Source organism: Nesoenas mayeri, assembly GCF_963082525.1.
Source record: "Nesoenas mayeri genome assembly, chromosome: 1".
In the NCBI taxonomy this organism is placed as follows: Eukaryota; Metazoa; Chordata; class Aves; order Columbiformes; family Columbidae; genus Nesoenas; species Nesoenas mayeri.
In genome coordinates this window covers 172471934-172496900 of record NC_137541.1, presented here as the reverse complement: position 1 = coordinate 172496900, position 24967 = coordinate 172471934, and the positions used below count along the sequence as shown (strand labels likewise).

Genomic DNA, 24967 nt, shown 5'->3' with positions numbered 1-24967 from the left:
CACTTGGAGAACCATAAAAAAAACATAGGAAATTAAAATGTGCAAGCATAATATAAATTGTAAGAAACTACCACTTCTGTTTTTATTTTGCTGTGCTTGGTAAGATAATTTCAAACTACAAGTATAGTTCAACTGTTATATAAATTCACTCTTTTCCTCACACAAATTTTGTATCTGTTGACACATAAAGATAAATCTACTAATCTTAATAGTTCTATCACATGGTATTGAGCAGTTCTAAAATCCTCTACTTCACAACAGAATGCCATTGAAAAGAAAAGCTGCTTTATATTAATATTGCAATACCAAGCTCAAAATACAATAACCATACCACTGAAGATCTGACCTTTTCTCCTTCTTCCACTGTATCTGGAGCTTTTAATATAAGATGGAAACTGGGAAGTTACACTTTACTATATTTAGTTATAATACACCTTTTTGGAAAGGTTAGAGCATCAGGTCAAAAACATAGCGTAATTTAATGGTTTTCCTCTGGTCATTTTTATACATCTATTAATGAAACGAGTTTCTCTTTATGGTATCTGACATTTTCTCACTATTTCTTTTCACTATGTGTTTACGCAATGTGGGCAGAAAGCACACTTAGCAGCTGATTCTTGGCTGACCTATGTATTTCACAGAATCACGGAATCAGAGAATGTTAGGGATTGGAAGTGACCTCAAAAGATCAGCTAGTCCAATCCCCCTGCCAGAGCAGGAACAGTCAGATGAGGTTACACAGGAAGACATTCAGGCAGGTTTTGAATGTCTCCAGAGTAGGAGACTCCACAACCCCCCTGGGCAGCCTGTTCCTGTGTTCTGATATCCTCACTGAGAAGTTTCTTCTCAAATTTAAGTGGAACCTCTTGTGTTCCAGTTTGAACCCATTACCCCTTGTCCTACTATTGATTGTCACCGAGAAGAGCCTGGGTCCATCCTTGTGATACTCGCCCCTTAGATATTTGTAAACATTAATAAGGTCACCCCTCAGTCTCCTCTTCTCCAAACTAAAGAGACCCAGCTCCCTCAGCCTTTCCTCATAAGGGAGATGCTCCACTCCTTTCATCATCTTTGTGGCTCTGCGCTGGACCCTCTCCAGCAGTTCCCTGTCCTTCTTGAACTGAGGGGCTCAGAATTGGACACAGTATTCCAGGTGTGGTCTCACCAGGGCAGAGTAGAGGGGAAGGAGAACCTCTCTCAACATGTTAACCACTCCCCTTCTAACACACCCCAGGATGCCATTGGCCTTCCTGGCCACAAGGGCACAGTGCTGGCTCATGGTCATCCTGCTGTCCACCAGGACCCCCAGGTCCCCTTCGCCTACACTGCTCTCCAACAGGTCATTCCCCAGTTTGTACTGGAACCTGGGGTTGTTCCTATCCAGATGCAAGACACTACACTTGCCCTTGTTATATTTCATTAAATTTTTTCCCATCCAACTCTCCAGCCTGTCCAGGTCTCGCTGGATGGCAGCACAGCCTTATGGCGTGTCAGCCACTCCTCCCAGCTTGGTGTCATCACCAAACTTGCTTGATACTATTCCCTCATCCAAATCATTGATGAACATATTGATAAATAACGGCCCCAGTACTGACCCCTGAGGCACTCCACTAGATACAGGCCTCCAACTGGACTCTATCCCATTGACCACGACTCTCTGGCTTCTTTCCTTCAGCCAGTTTGCAGTCCACCTCACTACCCATTTATCAATGACACTCCCACATTTGCTGCATGCTTGCAGGTAACCACTGGCTCAACATACTGTTATCTAGAAGGTAGTTCCATTGTGTCATGTGGAAGCTATCAAAACCCAGTTGTTTTCAGGTTTAAACTGATTGTCCCAGTACCAATAGGAAGAAAAATGAAAATATGCAAAAAAGACATGAAAAGCAGATTGGCCGAGAAATGTATTGACAGAAACAAAATTAGAAAACAAACAAACAAACAAACAAACAAAAACCTGCTTTTCTTATATGCTGTTTATTTTTTTCAACAACAAGCTCAGAGAAGTTTCTGGCCATGCAAAGTTATCGAGATAATATTTGCAGAATGACAGAAGTTTTGAAAGAATAACCACCCTTTATGAAGAAAGGTAATAATGTCACAGTTTGGTCTTTTATCACTAAATGTAGCCTTAGGAGAAGAACACAAAGGAAAGAGTTAAAGCCACATCAATCTATTTACTTTCAAATTGAAGATTTTTTCTGTTATCTGTGAGGAAAACCTGGGTACTAGTAGCATTATAATAAGTTTAATTCAATAAAAATTACTATCGGCTTTATAAATTATATGTTTCTTTATGTAACCAACATGACCATTTTGAAGAAGATCCTTCACATTTTTATGGAAGAGAGTGAAGTTTCTGCCTTACATATTAATCAAGGGAGCAAACATACAATGGTTTCTGAGACACCTGGGGATGTGAATACATTATAGCTTGACTTATTCAGAAACACCAATTTACTACTTAATATATCTAGGATAAGAGCTAGAAAATTACACTCAACTTGAGCTATAGAGGAATTTACTGTGAATTTTTCTTTCAGTACTGTCTAATCCTCCTTTTTTTTTTTTTTTTTTCTTTTCTGTACAAACATTATAAGAAATAAGATAGGCTCTCCAGGATCCTGTTTTTACAAAGCATAAGCTTCAATAGTAGATAAGTATCTAATCCACCTCAGTGCTTTCCAAGTCTTAGTTATCTTCATTTTTAAACATCAAGACTCCTTCGTGAGTTTGGTCACAAGGGCTGTATTCACTTTTTCAGAAGAGCACTGTGACATTTTTATGCAAGTTCTCTGGGATATCAAGTGTTTACCATGGTAAAAGTTTCCAAAAAAAGCTGCTAAGAGGCTCAGTTTATACCATGTTAACTCTTCAGCCAGTTTCACATAAACAATTAGAAGACCCATACATCTATTAAAAATGTTTATTAGGGTATTCAAAGGGGAATTTTATTACTGCTTCTTCAATTCACCTCCCCTTCACATTTTTATGCAATAAGGATCTTGCACAAGTACTTCGATGTGAGCAAAATAAATTAACCAAAGCTTAAAATCTCATTTTGTGTTACATTAATTAGGATGGAAAAAACCAACAACAACAACAAGAACTTTAATAGATGCTAATTGTTATTCTAAATTATAGTTCTATTTGTGACAAATTTTATGTGTATTGCTGTGTATTGCTTATGCAGAAATTGAAATGCTTATATTGAGGATGAATTCTTAGAATGAATACATACATTTTATTACCTCATTACCAAAGGTGAAGCAGAGATAATATATAAAAATGCATGATGTTAATAAGGTCAGTGTGTGTCACAGGAATCAGTCTCCCACAGCTGTTAACTAATAGGTATCAATACAAATATGGTGGGACCATTCAGTAGGTAGTGCTCACTTGCTCTGTGCATAAGCAATAAATTTGAACCCAGATCTGTAACACATGGTAATATAATTTTACCTCATGTTCACAGTATTTTTTTCTCTCTTGTAATTACACATTTATGCATCCATAGCAAGCCTCTTCAACATTCTTAAGAGAGCTGTAACATTGCACACGAAGTCATGGGAAGTGTCAAGGAAATAGAAATAACAGCTAGCAGTAATTCCTTTGAATCAAGTATTTATCATTTCAACCTTTATGTTTCATGTATCTTGATCAGCTGTGTTGCAGTTTTGAAGAGTTTTTGAATTATTTCCATAGGCTAACCAGTCATGTGAATGCACTTTGTCTATGAGGTCTCCATTTTTAAAAAGAAAGGCAGTAAATGGTATCAAGATAATATTTATTCAGATTTTGCATAGCAGATAAGTCTCTTACAGTTATGGTTACAAGAAAAAGTTGCCTTTTGGAAAGAGAAGCAAATTCCAGCGAAGACTAGAAAAAGCCTATAAAAAGGGGGTATGCTTCATATCGTTATAACAGACCTTTTTGGCATTGCTTATCATTAATCTTACCAAATCCTAGGTATCTGCCAGGCAGCCACTTGAGCTAATAATCTGAGATATCTTTTTACAGTCTATTGAGAGAAACATGAGGCATTAGAGCAGCTTTCATCTGCCCTGGTTTAGTCGACTAGTTTAGAATGAGATTAATCACTCCCTAAGAGTCGCTATTTCTTGCTTTTAACTCCAAAAAGAGCACCTTCATTTGACTTACTGTGACAATGTTGATATTTATATTTGCTGATATGAATTCAGTTCATCTGCTCCCAAACATACAGCACTGGAATCATCAGAATCATAAGGTATCAGGTGATTAAGTCTCTTGAAACACTTTACACCCTTTAAACACAATTTGGGTCCAATTCCGATGATCACTCTCTCTGTTACCGTCAACTCCTAGTAATGATGTAATGTGTAGTAATCACCTCTTATGTCCATCTATGAATAGCAGACAATGAAAACCACAATATAAGGTTGATGTTTTTTGTGGGGTTTTTTTTGTTCATGTTTGTTGTTGTTGTTGGTTTGTTTTGGTTTTTGTTTTATGTGGGTTTGTTTGTGTTTGTTTTTTGATCTTTTTTTCTGTAGTAGAACATCTTTCAGTCTCCAGCTGACTTCTGAAGTGAATGTTAAGGTTTTGATTTTGACTTGTGCCTTAAAAGGTAAAGTCTATATTGTATCATCTCCAATACTTTTCATAAAGGTGAAGTTGTTTTCAGAAAAGAAAACATGACAGACAGTATATTCACTTTGCAGAGGTTTCTTCTGGTCAAACTCTTCTTTATTTTGTGTTAATTACTTGCTGCAGACCATTGGCTGCAAATGAGGAAGACAGGCACTCTATGGCTGACTGTGTTTATTTCCTCACAGTTTGGCATTTAACATCAGTAAAAATTTAGAAAGGCAGCTAATTTTTTTTCTGTAGAAATTCAAATAAACAAATAAATACTACCACAAAAGGGAGTAAGTAGTCTCCTACACAAACAGATAGTGCGATTTAAATGGGAAAAAAAACTTAGGATCTGCCCACTCCCTCTTATCAGACTATTCAACTTACATACTAGCAGCCAAAAGCTAAATCAAATACAAATTAACACCAAAAGCATATATGACCCGAAGATATGTTTACTTGAGAGTGATGATTAATCACTTAATTACTTTGGCAGCAATTTTGGCATCAGCCACCATAAATAAAAAATTAGTTATACCATATAATTTAACTATGAAAACTATTATTTCCCCAGTGGAAAAAAAAATTCTTAACAGAAAATTTTGCCTGTCCTGAACAACTTCAGTCCCCCTCAATTCCAAACTACACTGGACCATGTTATCTGAACAGATAGATTTTCTGTTCATACAACACCTCTTTTTCTAATCCTTCTGGGTAAAATTCAACTCTTGAAAAGGACAACTTATATTGTCTCCTCTTCACACAGGAGAATTAATGTGATTTTTTTTAAAAAAAAGAAATTTTAATTTACATTTCTATGAAATTATCTCTAAAAAACATTTAAAGTTAATGCCAGGAAAGCATTCTCTTGATTCAGATATATAACTTTTGACTATGATTAGATACTCAATTACATTGTCAGTTATGGTCCAATTTTTTAAACTCTTCACTCACTACAAAACGTGACTTTAAAATTATGAGAATTTGCAATTTCAAATAATTTGTATGTGAATTTTGTATTTTAGTATTATGTGTAAAAATAATTTCATAAATTATTCTGCAGCCATAAAAATACGTAGTTTGCCAAAAATGAAAGAAAATTCCTCAATCACAATAAAATGAGAGTTCCTATAAATTAAATAGCTTCACTTAAAAAAATGTACAATTATTTACACCCTGTTATTCCTACATGTTTTTTTGAGTGAATTGCTTAAACTGACATAATCGCATAGTCATTTTTGAGTACTGCCAAAGTCCACTGTACTTCAATGGCATGGAAAATTATAATATTGTAGAGTGATAAGAAATTCCTATTAACAAATTAAAATACTCCCTGAGCAGGAACCTTCTTGCAAATGTCTGGCTAGAGATCAGAAAAGTATATTAATCAAAATATGGCATGATGTGGTACCTTTTCATCTCTTGGTCTGAAAAAACATGAACCAAACAAGCAAACAAAACACCTCTGTTGTATAATTTAAATGTCATTTTTTAAAGAAAATTCATCTGCTGGCATAAATATCAGCTTTTTAGAGGGAGACATTAAGACACTGCTTTCTCCTTATGAAGTAACTGCCATCCATGTGCCTTAGTTCACCTATTTGAACTTAGTCACATGTAAGATATACATACAAATAACAGGAGTAAAAACATTATGTAATTTTAGCTGTGAGTCTAATCTTCATAAAACCTCTTTAAAAACTGTGAAGAAAGACATGTTAGTGCTCTGAAACACACCTGAAGATACATTTTCCAATGGCTATGGAGAAAATGTTGAAATACGGATTTCGTTGTTGATACTATTTGCTAAACACTGCTAGTTTCCACTTGCATAGATGATCGATATATTAATAATTACATCACCAAAGATTCAACTAGTATAGTCTTATTTGAAAATTTTAAGCTTAGTTTTATATATAAATAGAGGAATACAAACTCATAGGCTAAAACAAAGAAAAAAATCCCACAATAAAGGTTACCTCAAAAATACACAAATATAAAGAGGATTTACTAACTAAATTTCCAACAGTGCAAATCTTACACTCATTCGCCAATTAGGGTGGGAGATGACATGAATCATTCCCAAAGCTCATGTTGGATGTAAGGCCTTAGTTTCCCTTTATTCTTTTTAGTCGATGGACTTCAATACTTGGGTTTGCTTCTAGACCGTACATCCTGCCCACCATGCTGCATGCATTGAAAACCACTATAGAAATTCAACTTGTAAACAAAACCAAACCCCATACTGAGGACCGCAGAGAAATCCCATTCTAAAAGACCTGTACCGAACTGCAAGTACATTTCAGGGAGTTTTTATTCCAATGATAATTTTCTGTTGATTGTGTGAAGGGGAGTGTACCACCTTGAGCTTCCAGCCGCACTACACAGGTTTCCAGAACTATCTCAAATGACCTACCTCACACAAGACCTTTTGCTATGATCAAAATAACACAATACACACTTTCAGTATCTATATCTCAATGAGATGCAGCCGTTCTACACACTGAACACAATCAGGCCCTGATCTCTGGGGAGATAAAAAAAATAAAAAAAAAAGAAAAAATCTCTCAATGACAAAGGAGCTCAGCTTTCAGGTTTGAAGAAGCAGTATTTTATTCTCCACATCTCAAGCTATGTCAGAAGCAGGAATACTCACTCTGCCAAAATAATCCTCTCAACTTTTCAGGCGATGATTTGGCAGCTCAAATCGACACACAAATAACAAAAGTTTACAGAGATGGAGGCATCTGTTGCCAGCAAAAGATTTTTGTTTCTGAGTCCACCTTACAGCATAACGAAATCTTTGCTTTGGGCTGGATTCCACTGCTGGGAGAAGTGAATACTACAATTGCATCCTGTTCTGTGGGTACATTTCAGCACAGTCACTCTGTCATGGGCACAGAACAGAAATGGAATGAAGGTACATTTTACAATGCAGTGACAGGAGCAGAGATATGTGTGAAAGCAGAGGACCTCTTTCACGAATTGTATTGTGATTTTCCTGAAGTTTTTGTTTTCTTTTGGAACTGTGGTTACACAGCTAGGCAGCTGAGCTCAGAAGAGTGCATACAAGCACGTCTCCACTGCAGGAACTCCAGAAATGCACATTAAAGAGGTAGCCCATGTTGTATCGGGACTTAGTGTATCAGTGACAGGACCAGAAAACACCTGCTCCAGCTGGACACAAGATTGTCAGAGCAGGGATTGCTCAAAAATAAAATAAATAAATAAATAAATAAATAAAAAGGCAGTCTCTGCAGTTCTTTAAGCTAAATGGGTCTATGAAAATCTTTCCCACAGACCAGAATTACATGAAAGCTCATCGTTTGTTTCAGTATCAGAAAGTCATTCAGTGTATGAAGGCATTAGACTCCAAGCAAGCTGACATCCACAGGTGGAGGAGGATAACAATCTAGTTCTACAGTTACAGTAAGGAGCTAGTATTGCACATATGGACAGTATAGCTGATAATTCAATCCAGGAACAATCCTTGATGTTGTGCTAAGGCTTTGTGGATGCATAAATAAGAACTTATTGAGGAACACTACATGAAAACATGAATCTTGTCAATGCCTCCAACATTAGTAAGAAAGTTAATTGGAGCAGAGGTATGTTACGATCTTGGAAGTGTCCTTTTATTACCCATTCTGGATTTCCTGGAACAACTGACCTCCTATCTGAAGTGAATTGAAATGCGAAAGTGCAAAGTCAATCATCAAGTACATGGCAGAACAAATATAGTGGGACAGCAGCAGGTAACAGTCTCCTGCATAAAGTGTTAGATAGAGGTGGTCCATGTTCTCTTGAGGTCTCTAACATGATTCCACAGAACGAACAACTCTTGGATTTACTCAACATGTCACAGAGGTAGAGGCAAAGACCTTCACAATACACAAGGTATCAGGGGTCATTCCAGTTCTCAATGTGATTAGTATCTCCTAGAGCGGAGTAACCTGACATACTGTAAACAAGCTACCATCACTTAAAAGCCAAGGACTGTTTGAGAAGATGCCTTTAATAATATACATACAGCCTTACATTATATCTATTAAGTTAAGCTTGTCTGGGACTTCTCTCTATCACTGAAGCTAACTGTAATGAAATTACCTCAGTTGTACACCAAATTGTTGTCCTCTGAATTGCGGTAGTTACATTCAAACTGCATGTTGAAGAATAATCCGGTGGCTATGACAACCCATGGACTACATGAACAGCATAAATTGGCACAGGCAAAAACTGTTAAGTATCATTCTCACTGTTTATTTGTATAGACAACTGAGTTTCAGCAATAAAAGAAAATAAAACACACACACACACAAAAACCACAACAAAAATGCCCAAACCAAAATAAAAGAACAAACCTCCCTGGGATATTTAATTAATAAAGCTTCTGTTCTGAAGGAACCCAAGGGTCCTTGTGCTCAAAGGCAGATTCTTTCTTGTTATATCCCTGCTGTCTGCCCTGTGTGTTATTAGATATAATACTGACAGAGAAGACACTTGACAGTCCTTTAATTAAGGAAACCACCAAAGAAAATCTAATTAAAATCTATGCAGTGGGGCTTGAACCTCTTCCATGTAGGATCCATATTCATTTTTTCAGATGTGCATAAATAAATCAAGGACATTTTGTTTTCTATTAGTTAACTGATTTTTGCATTTTCAGTTTCATTAATGGTATGAAAGCACGATCCTGTTCTTCTGATCGCTGTTGGAAATGCATACTAATTAGACAGACAGATGCAGTCTGAGGAAATCTACAGTAGCTTCACAGCTCTGTTGTAACTTCAAAGGAAGGCTCCCAGAGCCACCAATTGCAGCAAAATGCCAGAAGCTCAATCTCTACTTCCAGTCCTACCTAAAACATTTAAGCATAATTGAAAATAGTGAAATCTCACGTTTTAAGATCAAGAAATAAGCACTACCTAAGAAAGTGAGGTAAAGAAATACTCCTCTGTATTACTGCTTATCTTGAATTCTAAAAGTTCAAAGAATACATATCCATGTATCCCAGGGCACTAGGATCTCAATCCTAGATTTTCTGCCATCAGTAGTCTTGCTGCTTGAAAAATGAAACATACTTCAGCCATTGCATAAAAGTGTTGGCTTCAGATTTTCTCAGCTGGCTCACGTGAAACATTTAACTGACATGCAAAAGAGGAAGATTTGTTTCCTTTTAAGTTATAGTTCTGTTATCTCACAGATGAATCATCCTTTGTTTATTCAAATAACCCAGCCAAATGCAGCAACGTGTGGAGAGATTAAACCCCTACCTTGTGTTGAAATTGTGTATTTTTTACTGGCCAAATATATCTTTCACATAAAAACAGTGGGAAAACCTTTGTGGTTTACCCATGTGAATCTATGCAAACTACAAGAAGCACATGATTTTGATGCTGTATTAACTCATAAATCTACATCATATATATATATCATTTGAATAACACAACTTGTAATTACATTCTAATTTAGCTTATGTAATTACAAAACTTACTTCAGGTAAAACAATATGCGGCCACTATTTTATTAATTGATTCACAAATTTAAGTAATTCAGTTATAACATTTATATACAAAACAAAAGCCACTTCCAAAAGAACCCCAAAGTTCATCTAACATAGAGTTTATAGTACATATTTTTACACATCTCATTTTTTTCAGCTTTAATCAAATTGTGTTTTATGGGTACATCTATCACATCAACTTTATAATTAGTCATGCTGCCTCTTCACAAAACTTTAGCACTTTTTACTATCTTTAAATCAGTATTTCTGGTAGTCTAATTTTCTGTCTTCCTGTTACTGCTCTTTGATGGACATCTGTACAAGAACTGATGCTTTACTGGTCACCTTGTAATTCTACCTTTCCAATTATTTAGAATAATTTACCTTTGCATAAAGCCTTTCATAATATAATTAATTACTGTGACTTTCTTTAACAAAACAAAACAAACAAATAAAAAGAAAAAAGTCCAAAAGCATTTCCTTTTAATCTGTAATCCGGAGCATAGACAGTCTAGACAGAATATCTGGCACTGAAGAAATTCTGTCCAGAAAATGATGTCATTTTGGAAGCATAAGGATATTTCTGGAAGGACAGATAAGAACTATTTTAACTAACAGGAGCTAAAAGGAAAGACTGAAGATACACAAAGCAATGTGCAACTAGTTACCAAACCAATATTATTCCTTTTTTTTTTTTTTGTGGTAACAATGGATATGGGAGATGTTAACAACTCTCCTTTCAGATAAATATACCTATTTTTATTCAGGTCTCTCAGGTACAAAATTTCCCCATGTCTCAACTTCAATACTGATGTTTTGCGACAGTATTTGATCTTATTGCTGCAACAGAAGGGTCTGGTATTCATAAAGGATACATTTATCTATAGTAATACTTTCCATAACTATGCATATTTTACATTTTTGAACTATTACTTAACATGTATGATTCATAGTAAAAAAATTAACAATTTCACTAGATTCCAAAAATTCTAAACCTGACTGAATTAGAGTTAATATAAAGTGGAAATTGTTTCCTTTTTAAAATCACATCTAAAAATATTTGCAGTATAATACTCTTAACTTCTAAGTTTTTGCAAATAAGCCCATGTTCAACTGTATTTTCCTGAAATGTTCACTTGTCTCCAGGGAAAATTTATCTCTAACAGCAGCAACTATATGTGAATTTATGTATTTATTTTAATCTCCTTGAGCTAGAAGGCAGTGGCAGGAGAAAGAAAATGGAAGAGTGAATAACTGTCCATTGTCAGAATGTTTTGCTGTTTCTGGGGTAAAAGAATAAAGAGCTAAACAAGGCACAGACAGGAGTTGCTGAAAACTTTTTCATATATTATGAGGTCAGTAAATGGAATTTGGCACACAGATTCTCCAGATATTCTGCCTAGACTATCTGTGCTTCAGCTTACAGAATAAAAAGCTGAACAGGAATTTCTGCTGGTTGCTACATGGTTCGGTATCAGAATAGTGCCTGTTTCCTTTACTTTTCAGTGTTCTACTGAAGAAAGTGAACTGACTCAAAGGAAAAGGGGGCATGAACTAGACTGGTGGTAAATACAGAATCAGAGGGCAAGAAAGATAAGAAATTAGGAAGATAGATAAATCATGAGAGATGGTTGAAAAGATAGGGAAAGGAAAATTTAAAAAAAAAAAGGTTTAAAGGGACAGGTTTTGATCTGGCAAAGAACATGGGAAAACAGAATGATTAACCAAGGAGTAAAGAATGTTTAATTTCAATAAACTGAACAAGCTTGGGACCATGTTCTAAGAATTCTCTGGTGACCTGTGAGTTACCACTAAATTGTCCATAGCAGCATTGAATGCTCTTGCCCTCTGCACAAGGGTGGAAACAGGAAATTTACTATCATAACTGTAGCTAGGAAATTTAGGAGTTTCATAAGACATCTGATATGAAGAAAAGGAATAGAGAAAGAAACAACGTAACATGAATTTCAAGAGATAAGGACACAAGGTGAGAATAAATCTGGGTAAATCAAAAAAGTCAGGACAAAGACCCTTATGGAACAGAAATACAAGACAAAGTAATCCAAACAGAATGGTTCATCGCATCCAGTATGTGTTCTCTTTGCATGCTAAATGTACTTTTGTTTCCTCTTCTGTTATCAGCAAGTATTTGTGAAATTTCTTTTCCAAGTATAAACTTAATAAGACATTTTTTAAGCTTTATTGGTCTCCAAAATGTGTTAGAACTAAAAGGATAATGATGGATTATCACTGCGGGTAACAGAAATTAGAGCCCTTTGTTGTCATCTTAAGTTTCTAATTCTTCAAGATGACATTATGATGTCACATAATGTTACCATTTTTAAGGTAGTTTGGGCCTCATATGACAGTTTAAAAGAAAGAACATTACAGACTCAAATTCATATGAGGTAAACTAGAAAACATTGGAATTACACTTTTTAACTTTAATTATGTTTATTTGCAGTTTCTGTTTCCTATTAAGACAGTAGAGTTATGATGTCATAAAATAAATAGCAAATATCCTGATTAAATATATCAAAGCAAACAGCAACTTGTGATTAAATTAATATATGTGTATTTAGAGAGGATTAAAACTGCAGGGTATGGCCTATCCATTTAAATTGAAGCTAAATTCAAATATTCACTGGAAACATTATGATAAAATCTTGTTAATTTAAACATATGACTGTGTATTTTAGGAAAGAGAATATAAAACAGCATATATTTTATACTTTTGTGATTTATAGGCAAAGGGAGACAAATTCAGAGTGAAAATCATATTATTGGCATTTATTTTAATTAATTTATTTTGTAACTTTAGTATTGTTTCATATTAATGCACTTCAGATACATCATGCATAACAGCTTGTTTAAGATGGATAAAAGCCAAATCTATTACGCATTAAAATATAATAACTATTCAGAAGGAAGTTCTGAGTTATTAACTCTGCATTATGAGCCATTCATAAATTTACACAACAGAGTAAGAGCCTATAACAGGAAATGAAAGTGATGAAGTCCAGCTCAAATGTTTTATTATTTAAAATTTTAAAATATTTATGTAATTATTTAAACTGAAATTTGACTAAGATAGCAACATAGGGCTATTCTTCAAAAAAATACAGCTGTTCCTTCAATGACCTCATGTAACTTGAATCACATGCATATAGGGAAATCTAATTATTTGAAAACCAAGAAATATATATTGTTTCCTAGACTATCTTCTTGTACCCACCAAGCCTGAAATACTTAACAGTTTTGAAACAAAAGATAACCATCTGAATTCAACCCTAGAAATGGTAAATGACTGTTTTGATTGAGACTAAAAATAAAATGTATTTAGAAAATAAATATAATCCATTGGTATTCAGCAAACAACACTACCAACATATTTCTCTATACAAAGTATAATGTATGCAGTACAATACCTGTGTATGCAAACTGAACAAGATCCCACAGTGCATTGGGGTCTATGCCTTCCATTTTGATCTCTTCTTGCTTGGCTTCACAAACATCACTTGTAAACATGGCAGCAAAGTAGTCAGAGACAGAACTGAGGACAAGTCTGCAAAAAAGTTAGAAACTGGTGTCATTTACATTGATTTATGTATTATAAGTTTTGTATATATATTCAAAGAATTAAAAAAATCTTTTCATAGTAATTATAAATTAACAGGAGCAATATATTATCAATGCAAGTAGGCAACAAAATACATCATGACATTTAATTCTAATTTGGTTTTGCTTTCTGTGATGTGAACCAAGTGGCACGTTTGCATATGACTGTAGAACAGACATAGAAATTAGTGCTCAGTCTTTCTGCTAATATTCAAGTCATGCAGATGTCCCAATTATTAACCAGATAACCCCTCAGTATCAAAGTATTACTGAAACACATTTCATACTCTAGAGGTACTCCTCATTGCTCTTAAAGGCCTATTTTTTGTAAACTTTACACAATCCTTCAACCTTCTATAAAACTATTAATATCTTAACATACTATTCACTAAAAAAAAAAAAAAAAAAAAAAAAAAAAAATCATTGTCTAATGCAATGTTTTTGTTAAGAAACATTTCCAAAAGAAAATAATCTCAAAATTCTTACAAAATATGAATGGCTTCTGTAGGGATCTGATTTAGATAAAGTAAAAACAAACACAAACAAATGGACAAAAAAACAACAACAAAAAACTCCCACCAACAAAACAAACCAAATGAAAACAATAAACAAGTTACTGCTTATCAGCCAGTGAGGTAACTGATTGCTTTCACTCTCTTAGCTCATCCCAATAGCAAAGTGAAATATGACAGTTTGAATTGGCTTCATAATTTCACAGCTACCATATTTTCCTGCAAGTAGGACAGCTCGAGAATAGATATATGAACTTTACTCTGACACGAATGATGGACAATGACTAATTAGGTGCCATAGATTTATCACTTCTCATGTTGTGTTAAACTCTAGCAAAAACAAACTTTAGAAGTAAAGATCCTAATTCACAAACAGTTCAAATTTATGTTCATGTAATTAATAAAAACAAAAGATGTCTACAAAAAGATTAATTTAGAAATATACTTCATTGCTACCTTTAGAGACATCCAAATCATTGTTTATTTATCTATTTTACCACTGAGGAACATTTACTTTTATGTGTGTTCTATTTATTATCTCAACTGAGTTTCATAAGTATATTTTTAGTCAACCAAGATAACTGTAGAATTCCAGAAAACTAAAAATCTCGTGACACTTCCTCAAATACTTGTTCTGATGACTTATTTAAAAGTGACTGGATTCACTATTATTAAATGCTTGATTTGAATTTTAAAAAACCAAAACAAAACAAAACAAAAAAACCCCACAAAACAACAACAAAACACCTATAAAAACAAAAACAAAACAAACAACAAACAAACAAAACCACAACAAAAATATTATTTTATATGAGATACAATCTCTCACAGCTAGCAGAGATGTAATTTAGGTTTCTGATGAAGATTTCCATTTGAGAGCATTTTGCATCATCTATGGCTTCGGATTTATTAACCACCATTTAAAATCAACTGTGAGTCTTCATTTTGGTCACTTGATAAAAACAAAGCCAAAACCTGTTGCAGCATCAATACCAGTGGACAAATGAATGAACAGAAGTTCTAATAGACCAGTCAATGATAAACTGAAATATTTTAAACTGTATTATCTGATGTTTGTAATTTATATTGTTTATGTTCAAACATTTTTTATATAATCTTCTTATCCATGTATTCTCAACTCAAAAAAAAAAAAAAAAGAAAAAGAAAAGAAAAAGAAAAGGGAGGATAGAAAGTAAATAACAGAAGGATTATATCTCTTTCACACATTTCTACAAAAATCTGTGATTTTCTGCATTTTGTCTCATGGATTATTCTGGGTGAGGAAACTCAAAGAAGCCATCTAATGGATTCCAGCTGCAAATGAGTATTCAGTCTACAGGACCAGACAAGACCCATTGTGAAGTGAAAAACCCTGAAAAATATGTAATGCAGATATAAGGTCCTCACTACCCATTTTATTTTAAGGTTTATTCCTACCAGTTTGTATCACCTGTTAAAGAAGAAGGCTTAAGTGAACAGAAAGATTCTGAGAAGTAGCAGCTCACCTAAACAAGCAATACAAGATTTTCAACAGTGATAAAGGAAGGGGAGGGTTTTTTTAAGCCCCTTATGTTAATCAACAGTTACTAGAAATAATGAATCAGCTGCTTCCTCAACTGGATATAACCAAAAAGTTAACCTATTTGATGACACAAACTTTTTCCTTGGCAAGTGCTTCAAAAGCTAAATTGAACTGAAGGGAAATTAATTGTGAAAGGTGACATCTTTTGCAAATCTTAATTGTGTTTGTGTACCAGTGTTCAGATAGAAAATGAAAAGTGAGAAATCAAAGGGATCAATTAATCTGTAATGATCTCCTGCTTTTATAGCTCAGAAGGCTCTAAACAGCTCTAAATCTTGGTTTAAAGGCATGCTGACCTATTCATCAAGAAAGGTCAGGTGTTTCACGATGTCACCTTTTTTCAACGACTGATCTGGCAGTGAGAATACACAATAAACTCTTTCTTCCTTGAAAATCATAGAAGGTAACTCATTGCTAAAATGAGTTCATGGACCCCAAAAGATTTTCTACAGATTGAGGGACTTCTCTACCTTTACTAAAACTAAATTCAGCCCGGTATATTTCTGGTTTCTTTTATAATATAGCATATAACTGATTCCTGTTGTGACCTTTTTTTGTCCTATGATATCAGATTTTGGTTTCTTCTATTACAGAATGTTTCCTTGCAATTTTCACAACCGTTTTCACATGTACCTTTTATTACAGAATTCTCTTAACCCTGTTGGTGCATTTAGAAATTTAAAGAAACAAACAATCAAAAGAAATAAACCTTGATCACTTATATTCTTTAAGTAAGTTCTAATGATATTTTACTGCCAAGTGAATAGAATCTCAGATGTTACTTGGACTGAAAGCTCACAGACATGCCGCAACTTTTTCCACACACATGATGCTACTTCTTATAGGAGCTCAACATTCATTGCTTTTAAATATGATTTGTTGCTCTGTAGAGGACACGAGCTGACATGGAGTGTTTTTACTGGTAGTGGTGCTCCACAGCTCTTCTTATAGCAAGCAAACATTTACTGTACATATAGAGAAGACTTCATGATTTCTTAAATTTTAGGACTTACAGAACTAAGGTATATCCAAGCATGAACTTGAAAAAATATAGGAAAAAAAGTAAGCAAACACTGCCTGTACAATCAAGACTGCCATCTTTTTTGAGTCAAATACAAAAAAGGAGCAAGCTGTGGAAGAGGTCAACTGTTTTGGATTACACCAGGTAGTGAGTGCCCTTCCTGATAACTGTGTTACTCTTCCTCACCAGCTTACCCAATACAGAAAAAGATATAAGAGCTTTGCAAAAATGTAGTTAAGAGTAAAGTTAATCTAGCATACAGACTATTTCCTGCTCAGTACCAAAGATCCTTAGAAAAATTGTCCAGATGCCAATATTTTTTTGAGACCAAATATTGCCTGCCAACTTTAAATTAGCATTTCCAATCTCAGAATTCTAATTTGTAGTTAATTGGGATCACTGACTTTCATGTCGACCACAATTCAGAATCAGATATGCCATGTATTTCCTTTTTTTTTCATTCAATCTTTCCCACACACACTACTACAATTGGCTTTACTACACATGAAATACAAAACGGTGTCATTTTCAATCAACTCAGATTCAGTAATACAGCACAAACCTAAATCTTATTGCTCTATACTTCCTAACAGACTGTGCAAAAGTAAGTACATAGTCTTCACTGTAAAAGCTATTCATACCTTGAGGTATTAATCGATTCGATGTTTTAACAATGGTAATTTATTTGTTTTGCAACATTTTCATTTCTATTTTCTTATCTGTTAACTATGTTCTTTAGACCCTATTACACTTCACTTAAGAACAGCATGAAATGTGTACTATCCATTCTCTGTTGAAGAATTTGCCACTACATATACCTTCTACCTCCACCTGTCATCTAGTCAGCATTTCAAATCTAGAATCCTTTGCCATCTAACTTTCTTTCTTTGCAGCCAGGACACCAACAAGTTAATTGGGTTTATTACTGCTATAGCTGTCTCTGTTTTCTGAATTTGTAAGTACACAAAGAAAGACATGAGATATATCATAAATTATTCTTGTCCATAAAATTCTAAAAAGATCCTCTAGTTATGTTGTGTATCTTGTCTCAGAGAACAAAAATATTCCATTGACCACTTATATATTGCAAGCTTTTGTTTTACTTTGTACCAACATACATTGTTCACAGACTGTTTCCCTCCTTCTCCTGTGGATTAGTATAGCCACTTTTCATTCCATTGACTAATTTGAGGATCAGAGATATTTTCAGGAATTTCCAAAGTGACAACACAAATAAGTTTAAAAAAGAGTGTTTGTGTTCCTTTATGCAGTCTCTCCAGGATTCACATTTGGTTTATCTTCTTTCAAAACAAAAATTGTACTCAATTTCTATGGGACAACAATATAGTCAGGGGAGGAATATTATGTACAATAGTAGGGTGGTACCACCTCTGTTTTGGAAGATGCTGAGACAAAATTCACCAGTGAATGTTGAAGTGTTTATACTCTCTATGTTTCAAGATGTGGAATTCAAAAACTACTTTTGGTGAAAGAACATTGGGAACTAATAAAGCATCTGCTACTCATTTATATTGCCTGTGAAGACTATGTACAGTCATTCATTGTCTATTCTGCCCATTGTCTTTGGTTTGATCATGAACAACTCCTTTCCTTCTTGATTCTGAGTTTTCCCCTAGACTCAGACATGTTTGCCAACAAACTGTCAGGTACATCAATTTTTTACATTGTCATTACTTGTTACTTCAAAGCAGAAATAATTTACTTTTCAGAGTAAACAGGCAAAGGACATAGATGGTATCTCAGGATAAGAAAGAAAACATGGTGTACCTAATATATGCTATCCCATTGCAAGCCATGCGAGTATTGAACTTTGAGCAGTTAGAAAGAAAAGCTGAACTGCCCATTCTAACTTTGTACAATGACATTAATTGATGAAATCATGTATCTGTAGACTCTAAGTGAATAACAGACCCAATTAGTAGTGACAAAAAGCTCAGTTTATGTATCAATCATCTGAAGAGTGTGATCTTCAACCCCTTTTTTGATAGTGGGCTGTCAGTTCTTGCTGACCTGACTGACCCAATCTATTCTTGTACAGCCTCCTTTGTCATCCTGATTTTATTTGTTTCCTTGTTGGTTTTTTGTTGTTGTTGTATTTTAAAAACCCCAAACATTGATTTTGAAAGGGGAACCAATCCCCTAAACATAGATGTCAAGGGCCAGTTTCAGATTCATCAGCATAGGCCTGATCCAGACCAATGAAAACCTTGCACTCTTCTGGACCACATATTGAAAGCCAGGCAGGGTACTCCAAGGTATCTCAGGAGAAAGAAGGCAGCTGAACACTGCTTTTTACTTTCTTCCTAAGACATCTCACGCTTGTTTCTTTCACCCTTCAAGGTTCATTTCAGTTACTTCACCTATGTACACTCCATAAAGTAATAGCATTAGTACTCTGGTTTAATAGAATCATAGAATATCTTGAGTTCAAAGGTACCCATAAGGAGCACTGAGTCCAACTTCTTGCTCCTCATAGGACTACCTAAACTAAATCATATAACTAAAAGCATCATCCAGACACTCCTTGAACTCTGACAAGCTTACTGCTCTGACCACTTCACTGGGGAGCCTGTTTCAGTGACAGACCACCCTCCTGGTGAAGAACTTTTACCTTATGTCCATTCTGAACTTCCCCTGATGCAGCTTCATTCCATTTCCTTGTTTCCTATCTGGAGCAGATATCCACCCTGCAACCTGTAGAGGACTCCACACTGCAGAAGGCTGATGTGCCCGAAGGAAGTTGTAGCCTGTGAAGAGCCAATAGTAGAGCAGGCTTCTGACAGGAGCTGCAACCATGCAGAGGGTCCCATACTGGACCAGGTTTTCTGGCAGGGTTTGTGGCCCACAGGGGAATCAATTCTCCAGGCTGTTCCTGAAGAACTGCACCACATGGAAAGGACCCACACTGGAACAGTTCGTGAAGAACTGCCACCTGTGTGAAAGATCCGTGCTCCAGAATTTAGTGAAGGACTGTCTCATGTAGGAGGTATCCCACAGGGCAAGAGTATGAAGAGGAAGGAGCAGCAGAAACAACATGTGATGAACTGAACCCAACTTCAATCTCCTGTCCCCTTGTGCTTACTGGGGGGAGGAGGTAGAAGAGTTAGGAGAGAAGCTGAGCTTGATAAGAAGAGAGTGTTGGGGGAATGTGTTTTTATTGTTGTTTTTATTTCTAACTATCCTACTCTGTTATTAACTGGTATTACATTAAATTAATTTATCCCAAGTCAAGTTTGGTTTGCCTCTGAGGGTAATTGGTGAGTGATCCCCCTACCTTTATCTTGAACCATGAGTGTTTCCATCTTATTTTCTCCCCTTGTCCTGCTGAGGACGGGGAATGACAGATCAGCTTCATGGACACCTGGTGACCAACCAAAGTCAACACACCACAATCAGACACAGGTGTCTGTGTAACTTAAGCTATAGATCTCCACTGATTACAAGATTAGACATATGGCCACGTCAAAACCAAAACTCATCTGGATAACCAACTTTAAATTATCAGAAATGATCTTCAAAACTCAAGGCTAATGTGCAAAATTTTTAAGTGGTATATACTCAAAAGGTACAAATAAAACCAGAAGAGTTCCTTGTGGAGATAACAGAACTTGCCTTTAAAATATTAATCCCATTCTCAGTATCAGGAAAGATGCTTTATCTATTACTCATTCTTCTTAAAAGGAAAAAAAAAAAAGTCTAGGTTAATATTAAAAGCTTATCTAAATTGCCTTGCTACGTTCCTTCTGACAGCAGGATTTGTTGTTGTGGTTGTTGTTGTTCTGTCCTAACCATATTACTTGAATAATTTGTTTTTAAACTCATGGACAGTAGGTTGTGTTAAATACCACAGTTTAGATGCAATGTTTGACTCAGGAAGTTCCTCAAGCCCTAATTACAGATATCCGGGAGTGAACACAGGGCAGTTGTACTGTTTATACACGAGCATCTGTTACTGACTGATTCAAGAAAATAAGCTGAGTCTTAGGGCCACATATTGTGCACTCTGTTTCTTTTGTCCATGCCTTTACACTATCTTTCCTTCTCTGCCTGGTTCTTTATCCTTTCATCTCTCCTTTTAGCTCTGTTCATTTTTTTCATCTTATTGATACTGGTTTTTTCTTAAACTGCACCTTTTTTACAGTACAAAATACATTGAAAATGGTGGCCTCTGTCACCTAAAAAAGGGAACGTAAATTATACTTTGCTGAAAGATTTTTATCAAATTTACCTGGATGTGTGGTCTTCCAGCTTTTATCAGGATGCTGTATGTCAGGTGCTCACCAAGCTGCTCTATCACTCTCCCTTCTCAGCTGGACAGGGGGAGACTAAAGAATGTATCTGTTTTATACCTACCTGGTCATTTTCTGTTCATTTTGTGCTACCTTTTCCACCACAGAAAGAATCCTCCCTTACTCTTATCTTGAATAACACAATGAACCATAATGTCTGTGTTTCTTTGATGTTAAGTGAAAACAGCAAATAAAGAACTCAGATTTCTCATTATAAACTCAGCTATACTTGACAATATTAAAATAACAACAACAAAAGTAGATTTCTCAGTTTCTTTTCATTCACAATCTTCAGTTCTTAACAAATGCAATGAAAGTCAGAATTGCAAGTTGCAGATGTATCTCTCCTCCTGTATTTTTGCATTTTCTGCTTGTAATGAATTTTCTGGTTTACTGTAATTCAGTCTCTGTTATACAGGAGCTTTTTTTGTATTTCTTGAATAGGGATAGATAAACTCTCTTCTTATATAACTTTTTTTTTTTTTTTTTTAATTCCAACACTGACTTCCTATATTGCTTCAAGCACATTCCTAGTCAAAATCCAACTTATCGTTTAAACCTTACTCTGAATTTAGAGTTGTGTATATTTATACAATCCTGGCTAGAAGTTTTAATGAACTCTCCAGTCCAAATTATTATTTGCATTGACTTTGGCTGTTTTCTTTGCAGCATTTTTTATGTTTATTCAGCAGCTGTAGAATATGGTGTTTTGGTTATTGTACTTAAAAACAGTGCAACTCAGGTGAGTTGTCTTCACTCAGAACAACAAAATTATTTGTGGCAAATAAATATATTTAATTTCATTTTATTGCCTGATTAAGACTTTTCTTCTACCTTGCTTTGATCATGTCACTATAGTTCTGAATAAAATTTACTTCCATGTTTTTGTGCTTCACGTGACATTTACTACCTTCAGATTAGTTAGATTTCTAGGTACAACTGCATGTGGCTGATTGTAAGCTGGATAGAAGAAAGAAGAGTTAATTTTAGTGGGTTGGGTTTATTCAATTGTTTGGTTTGTAACAGCAATGCCTGAGTTCTTTCTGTTCCAGGCATTGTGAAGTTACAGTATGTTTCTTGTCTTAAAGAGGTTATATTCTAGATGAGAGGTACAGAAAATGAGAAAAATATATATAGCATGAATCTCCAGAGTAAGTGGAGAAACTACAAACTCCATGTTCATAACATTTTAAAATTAGGATGATCTGCTAATAATGCAACAGCTGAACTGAAGGGAAGGGAAATTACTATTTTAGCATTTTTCTCTCTTTAAGATATTTTACATTTTTGCATTTGATTGTTATCTATAGATGTTACAGCCTTTAAACAAACAAACAAACAAACAAACAAAAACCTGAAGTTTATTTAATGTTTCAAACTAATTAAAATGTCAGCTGCTTTGCACCTTGGAAATGCCTGCTGCAGATGTCTGTTTTCTCAGTATCCTTTTTGGTTGCTTGTTCATCGTTACAATACTTGGCTGGTTTATACTTCCTTTTGCTATTCTTTCTTTTGAAATATTACACCTGCAACCTATTTAGTGGAAGATTAGGTTACACAAACACAATGTTTGGGAGACAACAAAGGTCTTAAGCACATTATAATTTCAAAGCTGTTTGAGTCACCCAAACAGTGAAAAGCAGCTCTAATAAGATTGAGAGTTTGGCATGGTGCCTCCAAGTGGGGAGCCAGAGCTCAGTGATTATGCTTTATGATTTCCCTTCTAATTTGGGAGATCTACACAACTACCAGGGGTGCATAAAGTGCCAGATGCATAATACATTTAACAGTGGCAAAAACCCTGGAACACAGAAGTTGTGTCAGTTGCCGAGTCAGTGGGTAGAAATTGCTGGGGACTTTGCTGGCACCTGAGAACCCGAGTACATCAAGGCAAGGGAGGAACACCAAAAACAGCAGCTCTTAGAAGACAGGAGAGTAGAAACAAAGTCTTAAGAATGAAAAATGCTGAAATAAGAGAAAGATTTCTATACAGCTACTAATCTGAAACCAAAATGACTCCACTTCACATGTGTTGCAAACTACCTAGATCAATCTAACTGTTACTGCTTCTTAAGTAGAGTTATTTTTTCATTTGTTATAATGATGGGAGCAATTTCAATATTGTAATGAAAGTTTCTGCCTGGTTTTACTTATTAGTATTTGAACAATGGGTTTGGATTTGCAGTCTTGCATATTACACATTTACTATTATTATTGGAATTTGAATTGAAATATAGAATATACAACTTTTCTCTAAAACAGAAAAAAAGAATAGTCTCCATGTCCATCTTCACTTATGGCAGAAAAACTTTGCAATGTCCAAGCTGCCAAGACAACCTTATAGTATTCCTCTACACCAGAAAGTTAATTTAGTAACTCAGAAATACATTTGCTGTGTTTCAGTTTTCTTGTTGGGGAGCCATAGCCCTGTTCTGGATTTAATACCTCAGCAGAGAAACCAGGGCACAAGCAGGTAATAGGGCACCCTTAGTTTGCAGCCTTATATAGAGTTCAAATGCAAAAAGACTTGCTAACCTGGAAACTCAAAAGTATTTGCTGTATTTTAATCTAAACACTAGGACTGGATTTTTTATTTGCATGCACAAAATCAAAGGCTATAATTAAGACCAAAATTTCAATGAAGAATAACTATTTGAAGTTCTAATTAAATCCAAAATCAAGATTAGTTTCCTTTATACTGGGTGCTTTAACACCAGAGAATCTTATAGTGTTCAGTATCATTCCACTATAAGTGTCTGAGAGTCTCTGTATGACAGATTGATCAGAATACCATGAACTTAGGCTAGAAAAGATATTTTGTGAAGTGTAGCTGTACAGCATCACATTTCAAAGTTTCCATTCTCCTTACATATGAACAGAGTCACAACAGAGAGAAATGTTTGGTACACTCACAATAAAATGCCTGCTAGTTGAGTGCTACTTGAACTTTTGAAACATGTACAAAAAAGAAAAAACACATTCAAAGGCCTAGCCTTCAAATATCATCTTTGGCAGCTACTTACATTTGTGATGTTTAAAGCAAGAGGGAAGCAGGCATAAGGACCCACAGAAGAGCATTTCTAGGAAATAAGCATTCCCAAAACATTTACTTTCATAGTTTCAGTATCTTATGTCTATATCGTACCTATGTGCAGGTATCTTGCGATTCCCAGCAATCAGGATAACATCACAGAGCTGCTGTTGCTTCAGGTAGCTCTCCATCTTTCTGAAGGTTTGTTCCGCGTGGTGAACAGCCTGGTAGAATTCCTCAGAGCTACATGAATCCATGTCGCAGTGGGGTGGCAAGGGGTGGCTGGCTCCCGACAGTCTGTAAACCACAAGAGAAACTCCATGTTGATAAGATGTGGCCAGTTGTCTAGACTTAATCACAGGCTGCTAGAAACTGCTGCAAGTAATCAATGCATCCTTCCCAGTTCCCATAACTACATGAACAAGCTGGAAAAATCTTACCGCCTTCAGAGGGATAAGTAGAATTTTAAGTCTTGTAGCACTGAAATGATTTTTTTTGGTTGGTTTTTTTTTGGTACAGACATAGAGTAATCAATTTCTGTATTCTTTGATAAAGTTACTAAAAATATAAATATGAACAACTAACAGAAATCAGTGTATTCACATTATGGTTAATAGTATAGCTATGTTTTCATTATTAAACTATGATTGGGCTCTTTAAATTTTAAGCATTTTAGAGTAAAATTATTTTATAGAATTAAACAAACTATTTATTTTTCTTAAATATTAATATTAGCACACAAAATAAATAATGGAAAAAACAACCCTATA

At 35.0% G+C, this 24967-nt stretch overlaps 1 protein-coding gene across 2 annotated transcripts in view; it reads right to left on the bottom strand.

Moving 5' to 3' along the window:
• KLHL1 (kelch like family member 1) overlaps positions 1-24967 on the bottom strand; it is a gene marked incomplete at its 5' end in the record, with an annotated part of 204039 nt that overhangs the window by 119537 nt on the left and 59535 nt on the right. Inside the window, 2 exons of one of the 2 annotated variants that reach the window (XM_080356114.1) lie at positions 13552-13688; positions 24312-24494. In XM_080356114.1, coding sequence (XP_080212240.1) covers positions 13552-13688; positions 24312-24494 — 320 coding nt within the window. The remainder of the gene's footprint in view (positions 1-13551; positions 13689-24311; positions 24495-24967) is intronic. The other variant, XM_080356115.1, reaches the window with a different exon arrangement.